Below are 9266 nucleotides of genomic sequence, written 5' to 3'. Positions count from 1 at the left end.
AACTACTACGCCGTTCAGACTGTATTGGAGAACTACGAGGAAGTGGCTTAGAGGAGATGTTATGAACACCGCAATGGAAGGGTTAGCCATAGGTAGCTGCACTTGAGGGGACATTTTGTGGGGGAAAGGGTGTCGGCGGAGACGATCTTTTGGGGAGACCTAATGCACCCGCTGGTGCTGCTATATAGCTAGAAGGAGTTGGCTAGCCGCGCGGCTGCTAACGAGACTCACTACTAGCCTCTTCACTTTTTTTCCCTGAATATTTTCTCAATTTTTTTCCTTCGGGGACACACTTTTTGGAAGACTTAAAGGTAATTTGTGCTATTTGACATTTTTAAAATCTAGTATATGTTATTTATTGTTTATAACCCACATGATTGTCCAGTTTAAACTTGCAAGCTATTCTTTAAGGTCTGTTTTGCAGTAACCGAATTCTCTATCAAGTTGCGATAAAAAAATATAAAGTTTGGGGAATTTAAAACGACTAATTACCCAAAGTTTTTGAATGTAATAAATGTTACAACACGGTTATCGCATAGTAAGATATTGAATTCTATTTTAGGCCACAGAATTCTATAAAATTAAATCAATTATTCTGAAAAAAAAATTAGCTAGCTTACTTAAATTTCCTTCTTTTGTGTGTGTTATATGTTGAGTCTTTGGAAACGCTTTTAACCAAAGTGACTCACTAGTTTATTACAATCCAAGGCAACGTGAGGTTAAGTGTTTCGCCCAAGGACACTTTTGACTGTGTAGTCTTGGATTTAAACCCCCAATCTACTGACCTTCAAATTCTTTCCTTAGTTATGTCTATGTTAAATAGTCAAAAGGAAGTCAAATGTGTGTGTTTTGCACTGATAATGACATATTGAAGTCAGCCCAAAAAGCCAGAATGTTTCTAAGACTTGTTGTCTTGTTGATTAACTTAACTTCACATTCTGAGTAACTTCACATTCTGAGTGGCTAAACACACCTGATGATCCAGGGAGCAGGGAGAGCTGGGAAACAGTCAAGGTGGTAGATCTGTTGGGCAGCCCCCTGTGAAATCATTGATGTCCACGTCCTTCTCACTTTTGTCTCCTTCTCCTCCTCCTTTGGACTGATTTGTCAGCAGAGCCATGGACTTCCCGGGACACTTTGAGCAGATATTCCAGCAGCTGAACTATCAGCGGCTGCACGGTCAGCTGTGCGACTGCATCATAGTGGTGGGCAGCCGACACTTCAAAGCCCACCGCTCGGTTCTTGCAGCCTGCAGCACCCACTTCAGAGCGCTCTTCACCGTCGCCGAGGGAGATGCTAGCATGAATATGATCCAGCTGGACAGCGAGGTTTGGACCTGAAGCGAGCACTGGCTCTGCTGTGAGTTAATATCATGATAACAAACTGCCTGTTTGCAGGTGGTCACGGCTGAGGCATTTGCTGCCCTGGTGGACATGATGTACACGTCGACGCTGATGCTGGGGGAGAGTAACGTCATGGATATCCTCCTCGCCGCCTCACATTTGCACCTCAACAATGTCGTAAAAGCCTGCAAGCACTACCTAACCACACGCACACTGCCTGTGTCGCCCTCCTCTGAGAGGCCGGCCCATCACCACTCTCAACAGGAGCAGCAAAGGCACAGGCAGCAGCAGGCGGACTTGGGAGGGAACCCAGCTTCAGCGGGTAACACAAGCCTCACAGGAAACGCTGCCACGTCGAAGGTGCAGCGCTCCTTCTTGCTGCAGCAGCTGGGGCTCAGCTTGGTGAGCTCCGCTTTAGGAGGAATGGAGGAAGGCGGCGTGAGCAACAGAGCGGTCGACCAGCGGGCCTCATTCCCAGTCCGTCGATTCCACAAACGAAAGCCGTCTCTAGCGCTGACAATTTCAGAGGAGAGACCCAGACAAAGGCAGCGGACCTCAGGGGGCGCCAACCTAGGTTTGTTGGAGGAAGACGGCGAAAATGCAGATCAGGATGAAGCAGCGCTTCATTCGCCGGACTCCCACAAACCGGGGGATGATTCTAAGCTAGGCGCCGGCATCACAGGGTTTGTAGCTGTGGCTCAAGATGACCCTCAGATGCCGAGTCAGTCAGACAGTGGACGCTCTGAAGGGGAGAACTCGGTGAGGATTCCAGGAGGAGTAAACAAGGAAGAGGACATGGGTGACCAGGATCAGCAGGCCAGCAGAGCCACTGTAAAAATAAAGTCAGGGAACGAGGAAGAGCAGGGGGAAGATGAAGAGCGGAAGGTAAAAAGGATGCACATAAAGTTTTTTTCTTATTAGTTTCCAGTTTTTCCTTTTTGGGGGGGATTTTAATGTTTCTACATAATATTCGTTTTTTTCCTTCGGTAAACAGCTCAACTTTCATCACAGTGGAAACATTTTTTAATTTTTTTTGTCAGGTGGTGGTCAAGCGAGAGGTTCTCAGCTCACCTGAGCCTGTAGACGAAAACAGCGATGTGACGTCCCAGGCTGAAGGCAGCGACCCGGCAGAGCCCGGCTGCCAGGAGGAAGAGGAGAAGGTGGAGCTGAGCCCAGAGGGCAGCGACCGCAGCTTCACCTCCGACCCCCAGCCCAGCTCCGAGTCTCTGCTCCATTCCAGTTCCCAGCTCCTCCTCAAGGGCAGCATGGGAGGAGGAATGGGTGTCACGGGGGGGTTTGGCAGTAACAATGGGCTGAGTAGCAGTTCTAATTTTAATATCTCGAACTTTCTCAGCTCTAAAGACTTCGGGAGAGGTGGGTCAGGGTTGGTTTCTGGAGAGGATGACCTTCCTAACACAACCACCGGGGAGGCAGTTGCTCATCGCTTCCTGATGAGACACGACGCTGCTGGGCCGTCTTCCTCCGCGTCGTCCTCTCTTATTCAGTCGGGCACGCTAAGTGGCGAGAGCAGAAACGGCTTTGGAGACAACCTGCAGCCAGATTCTCTATTCCTGCAGCCTCCTTATGAGAACTTAGGAGGCCTCAGAGGGAGCAGTGGGAGTGCTGGACGTGGAGGAGTGGATCCTTTTGCTCTGGACTTCCAGCGCTCCAGTTTAGGACTTCACTCCCTGGGGCGACCCTCAAGAGGGATGGGAAGTGCTTCCGCTTCCACCCTGAGTTATCCAAGCTACAGACGTATTGCTCCTAAAATGAACTCTGGCATAGGAGGTGAAGGAAGAGTCCAAGACCCGGCGTCACCTTCCTCCAACCTAACAAGTCCTCTGCTTCTGAACGAGAGTGGGGGTTATGAGATGAACGGCGGCCGGCCCACCTCCCTCCCGCCTCAGCTGACCCGGGCTTCAGCAGATGTCCTGTCAAAGTGCAAGAAGGCCCTTTCGGAGCACAACGTCTTGGTCGTGGAAGGGGCTCGAAAGTACGCCTGCAAGATCTGCTGCAAAACCTTCCTCACCCTGACCGACTGCAAGAAACACATTCGCGTTCACACGGGGGAAAAGCCCTACGCGTGCCTCAAGTGTGGCAAACGCTTCAGTCAGTCATCCCACCTGTACAAGCATTCCAAGACCACGTGTCTGCGCTGGCAGAACATGAACATGTCCAACTCCCTGCTGTAGAGCCCAAGAGGAACCGAAGAACACACTGAAATCCTAATCTCAGTCTCCTTCTCTTCCTACTATTTAAACATGTTATTGTTTGGGTTAGACCAGGGGTCTGCAACCTGCAGCTGCAGAGCCACATGCTGCTCTTGGAGCCCTCCGATGTGGCTCTCTGGGTAAAAAGATTCTAATTTTAAGAAGTTACTGTAAATGGAAAAATTTAGTAAGCAGTAAAGTAAATAAACTAACTCAAACTATATTATAAATTCAGCTCATTCACAGTTGAAGGACAGTACACATAACAAGAGAAAGTAAAACATTTGAACAGATTTTTGTGTATCTGCTGGAAGCACGGCCAGAGCTAAGACAGATTTTCTAGTTTGGAACAAATTCAAGGATTTTAAGTGGCCCTTATAGATTCGGTTACAGTCACTTAACTATTGTTAACAAATGGTAAAACAGACTGTTTTTTTAACTCACTGCTGACATTTCACTATACTACTACTACTGCATTGAGATGACCTTACGGCGACACCAGGTCTTATTTTGAAAGGAAGTCATGGGAACCTCTGTCAAAAGGTATAAACTAAAATAAAAGCAATTTTATTTTCGTTTTATTTATGCCAAAATAACTATAGTTAATTTATATTTATCATAAATAATAGCAACAATAACATAAATACAAATCTGAGTTTTATTGTTCTAAAGGGGGAAGTCAGACTTTGTGGCTCCTTCAGTGTTGAAGGTTGCAAACCCCTCAGTTGGACTAAAAAGTACTAAGATTAGGTCAAATCTCCTGTTGGATTACTGGATATGGTTTCTATAGTACATTTTGTTAAAGTGATGTATGCATTTGTAAAGCATGTACTTCCTCTGCATACTCCATGTGCCTTTTTCAGCGCACTTACTTTTATAAAGATGGTGGGAAAGTCATTTTGATTCGTTGTCAGGTATTTATTAGAAAACTAATAACATATGGTTTTGTTCTCAATGGTTAGAAATCTCCTGAACTGAAATGTTTAACCATCAGGTAATCTATGGGCTTCATGTTTGTCATTGTACTGTCTAAACTTGGCTAATAACCCTAAGAATTAGAATTTTTTATGTCGGGAGCAAAGTTACACGTGAAGTTTTTTTTTTCAGACATAGGTAAAGGTTGTCTGCAGGTTTTTAAAAACCTTTACCATGGCACCCTCATCCCCACTTGAGTCTTAAGTCGTCAAATGTTACTGAAAATGTTCCAGTTGTACTGATGGGGCCTCATGGAAACACATCAACAATGCTCTTGTTTTCTTTAAAAGTCCCGTAGTTTCTGTCACACGTTTTTAGGGAAAACTTTCTCAAATTTCTCCACGTTCCACCTTACAAATGTTCTTCACAAAAAAGTCCCAATAAATAAATCAAGAGAGCTTTGGAGTTCTATTAAAAAAAGAAACTAAAGCAGTTTTGCTGCTGTAATGTGAGTTTGAAAGCAAAAATCATCTGTAAATACACTTTTGCATGTCTTAGTTTGGTGTGTAATGTATACATTTTTTTTCAGATAAAAAAAAATTGGGCGTTCTGTAATTATGTGATGATTTTTAAAACAAGTCGTGACCTTATAAAACCAAAAAGTCCTTTGGTCACAGGTGCTCTATTTTTAATTTTTTGCTAACAAGGTAGTTTAGTTGGTGGGAAAACATTTTCCAATCATAAATCTTGTGCTTTCCTGGTCAGTCACTTTTTTTTATCTTTTTTACTTCCAAGTACACAGAACAACCCATCCAAAGATCCACCACCCTACCTGTTGACTTGGATGTTTCCTCCTTTGGATTGAGCCGATGCAGCTGATCCCGGTAATCAGCAGCAGCAGGGAGAGCAGGAAAACAGGCAGAATGGTAGATCTTAAGGGAGCAGGTTTCTGCCTTGTCTAAATGCGATTTATGTATAAAAGCCACTCCCCCTTCGTGGACAATCAATGCTGCAGAGCGTCCTCTCTATATCAGAGGAGATAGTGATAATATATGTATCACACTCAAATTTGAAAACTTTTACACTTTTTTTGTACAATTTATTTTCTTTTAATTTTTACTTTATTTATATAGAAGACTGGTGTATATGTAGCAGGATTTTTCATACTTCAAGTGAGAACTTATAATGAATAGTGTTATGCAAAAAGGTTATCAAAAGTTGCATTTTATTAATAACTACATGGACTGATCCGCCTGTTTGCTGTAAATAAAAGCAACTTCCCTGATCAACAGTTCATCTGAGAGCATTGCTCATGCAGCATTGTCTTTCAGTGAAGCTGAATGAGAAAAAAGTCCTTATTACATGTTTGCCTTTCTGTAACTGTTTGATGTATTCTAACATCTGCCATAAGTGAAGTCATCACACTGTTTCTGTGCAGTAAATGTCTTATTTAGAAGAAGAAGAAAAAAACAGGATTCTGCTCTTATTTTGAAATTTGCTACCACTTGGTTTCTGGGTTTCATTGAGCGTAAATAGCATACTTGACTTGCAGAGAGAAATACAGTCTACATAGGTGAGGCTCTAAAATTATTTTTTATCTGAGAGGAACTTTTAAAGACTTTCATTCATAAATCTTGGTAAAGAGAACCCTTTAAAAAAAGACAGCAGCCTTGCATGCTAACTCAAATAAATGCTTAAATTGATTCTGCCTTATTTCTACCAGCTTCACAAGCAAACCTTTTGTTTTTATGCCAAAACTACATGATTTCCATTGTGTAACCATACGATGGTCTATGTGTACTGTTGAAGGCTCTGAAGATTGTAAAGTACTCTTGTTGTTTCAGTTGTTGATAGGCTGAATAAAACAAATTCACAACAGTAGTTTTTTTTTTTATCTATATCACGACAGAACAAATCAAACACCCATTGCAGCTCCTAGAATCCCAATCAAACCCCAAAGATAAACCATTTTTCCAGAAGAATTCATTAATTGATGAGCGTGGCCCCCTACAGCTTGAGCTCCTTGATCATTGGCTCGCCTCGCAGGCCCAAGAGGAGGTTGTTGGCTGCAAGGGCAGACATGGCGTTCCGGGTTGTGTAGGATGCACTAGCAATATGTGGAAGAATCACTGTAGGTACAAGAAAATACAAATTAATATCAGAGAAACAAAGCATGTTGAATCATTCAAACCAAGATAGACCCACCGCAGTTTTTGAGGGTAAACAGTGGATGGTTAGTGGGCAGAGGCTCTGGGACGGTGACATCCAGACCAGCTCCTGCTATCTGACCAGCTGCCAAAGCCTCATACAGATCCTCCTGGTTCACGACTCCACCTCTGAGACAGCAAAAAAGGCGAGGAGAAGCCATCAGAAACCATGAGATCTTTTCAAATTAAAATAATTAGGCCACATCCTTTCCTACCATATTTACTTGCTAATAGGATAATAATATATACATGTGAATATTAGAGATGATGTCGTGTTTGAGGGTGGCGCACCTGCTTGTGTTGATAAAAATGGAGGTGTTTTTCATCTTGGAGAAAAGTTCTTTGTTGCAGATCTCCTTAGTCTCTGGTGTTAAAGCACAGCACACGGCCAGGAAATCCGACTGCTTTGCCAGTTCATCAAACGAGACTAAAACAAAAGAGATGCTACATGAAGATCTGACTTTGGTCCGAATGACGAGTTACAGTCTCTGCAGCCTTTATTCTCTTTTTCTCCTCTGTGCGAAGCTGTCATTTTCATAAATGAAAGCATAACAATGGGGAATCATAAATCTTACCGTATTCTGCGTTGATGGCTCTGGCCAGTTCGGGCCTGGGAGCCACGTCTGTGTAGATGAACTTTTTTACTTTAAAGGGTGCCAGGCGCTCTGCGATAGCTACACCTAGAGACGTATGCACGCACAGAAAACGTAAAATATCCAGAAATAACCACTACTCCATTGTCTAATGTGTAAGTCTCACACTTACCAATCCTTCCCAAACCCAGGATACCTACAGTGCTGTTGGCCAGTTCATGTCCACACAGCCAGAGAGTTCTCCATGTGCCCCAGCCACCACTGTCACAGGCAAAAGGATGTAATAAATGCAATCAAATTTTTGTAAATTCTGTGAGTTAGGAACTTGTTTTTAGAATAAAACCATTACGTCTTGGCTTCATGTGTGGCCTCTATGAGTCTCCTAGAGGTCGTCAGCAGCAGAGCCACAGTCAGCTCAGCAACTGCATCAGTTAGAACTTCAGGGGTGTAACCTACACGGATTCCTCTGCAGGAAAATGCAGAAATGTTATGTGGAAAAATGCAAATCCATGCTGTCAGATGTTTTCATTTCATGTTTTCTGCTGCGAAGAGAAAGGTCACCTTTTCTTCAGCTCATCTAAAGACAGATGATCAAAACCCACTGACATGGTACTGAGAACCTTTAGATTTGGACCTGCAGGGACAGATTTGCAAACTTTCATGATCTTGCACCAAAAAGTCTATTTTAATATATTAAAATATAAATAAAATAAAATAAAAACAGACCTGCAGAATCCAACAGTTCAGCATCAATCTTTTCTGTCAGCACGCAGAGCAGACCATCAACACCTTTGACCTTTTTCAGCAGCTCCGCCCTTGGTACAGGAACGTCGTCTGAGCCCCACAGCTCAAACTGCACCCTATAGGGCAAAACATGAAACCACAGATCTGAAGCAACCCCAATATGTCGTCATCAGCCGCAGAGGTCAGAAGTGCATAATGGGTTGAAATGAACAAACTCAAAAACACGGAGGCCTCATTGTTCTATGTACCATCAAAATTTCTATTTTAAATATTTGGAAATTTAAGATATAGATATATTAAAGAGGTTATGGAATTTGCAATCTTACAATTTCAAATGCAAACATTAAAAGTTTTCCTCTAAAAATGGGGATCTTTACAAAACAAATTTGTTGAAAGTGCTTCAATATCAGTGAGCAGCATGAAAGACATTTCAGAAAGACATATTTTTCTAACTTACTGTCCTGATTCTTTGAGGATCTTCAGTCCCTCAGGCGGGATCTGTCGGGTCACATACACCCGCTGGAGGGTGGACATTTCTCTCTGGACGTTACTTGGTACGCCTTCTTTGATGCTCAGGGGAGCAACAGCGATTTTCTGGAGCCGACGTAGTGCCATGCGACTGCCCCACATTGCCAAAGAAGAGCAAGCCTTTGGAAGATGAACGCAGTTCAGTCTGTTTCAGACTTAGTTTTGGCTGCAGCTCAGGGGGGTGGGGGGCTCCTGTGGGAGTTTGACCAATATGCTGAAAGGGAGGGTGCCTCTCAGACTAAGGTGCCCAGGGTTGAAAAATAGTTTTCTGACAAATGCAAGTCAGGGCTTTTTCTTGTTTAGGGTAAAATAGGAAAGAGGCCTTTTAGACTGAATTATATGCAAACAAGAATGCATTCAAAACTTGAAGTAACAGTTACTATTGTGTGTTCGTCATCGTTGTCTTGTAGAGCAACAGGAGTTGAACGGATGTAAATGTTTCACCAAACTGTTGACCTTTGCTTCTCTAAACAGTACAGCACCCAAACATGTTCTGTTCTATTTCTCCAGCTTCTCCAGTTCATCAAACCCTCATTCTTTACCCAAGTCAAATCAGGTCAAAGTGCAAATGATCATACAAAAAAGAAAGGGTTTTTGATAAAAATCAGTACATAAAAATTAAATAAAAAGGGACAAAATTGATATATCCTACAAAGCACATAAATACACAAATAAACAACACAAAAAAGATACAGTATACCATCAAAAAGATTGATAGACTGACTG

General features: G+C 42.9%; 2 protein-coding genes across 3 annotated transcripts; one reads left to right on the top strand and one right to left on the bottom strand.

The window, feature by feature from the left end:
• Positions 1-11: 11 nt before the first annotated feature.
• On the top strand, positions 12-6346 carry LOC101168920 (zinc finger and BTB domain-containing protein 5-like). Of its 2 annotated transcripts, none has more exons than XM_011474775.3 (4): positions 12-311; positions 1115-1328; positions 1398-2228; positions 2384-6346. In XM_011474775.3, the coding sequence occupies exons 2-4, from the start codon at positions 1119-1121 to the stop codon at positions 3533-3535; spliced, it is 2193 nt and encodes a 730-aa protein (XP_011473077.1). In that variant the 5' UTR covers positions 12-311; positions 1115-1118; the 3' UTR covers positions 3536-6346. The 2 variants fall into 2 exon arrangements, with proteins under 2 accessions (XP_011473077.1, XP_011473070.1); XM_011474768.3 differs by having other exon boundaries at positions 1112-1328.
• On the bottom strand, positions 6343-8956 carry grhprb (glyoxylate reductase/hydroxypyruvate reductase b). The gene is made up of 9 exons (XM_004065730.5): positions 8470-8956; positions 7995-8128; positions 7830-7902; positions 7618-7734; positions 7441-7529; positions 7251-7355; positions 6967-7102; positions 6674-6804; positions 6343-6597 (listed from the first exon to the last, which is right to left on the bottom strand). Exons 1-9 carry the CDS (start codon positions 8640-8642, stop codon positions 6476-6478), a joined length of 1080 nt encoding a protein of 359 aa, XP_004065778.1. The 5' UTR covers positions 8643-8956; the 3' UTR covers positions 6343-6475.
• Between the last annotated feature and the right edge of the window lie 310 nt (positions 8957-9266).

Source organism: Oryzias latipes, assembly GCF_053564925.1.
Source record: "Oryzias latipes strain Hd-rR chromosome 1 unlocalized genomic scaffold, Olatipes_Hd-rR_3.1 chr1_Y".
Classification (NCBI taxonomy): domain Eukaryota; kingdom Metazoa; phylum Chordata; class Actinopteri; order Beloniformes; family Adrianichthyidae; genus Oryzias; species Oryzias latipes.
This window is presented reverse-complemented; position numbering and strand designations above follow the sequence as displayed.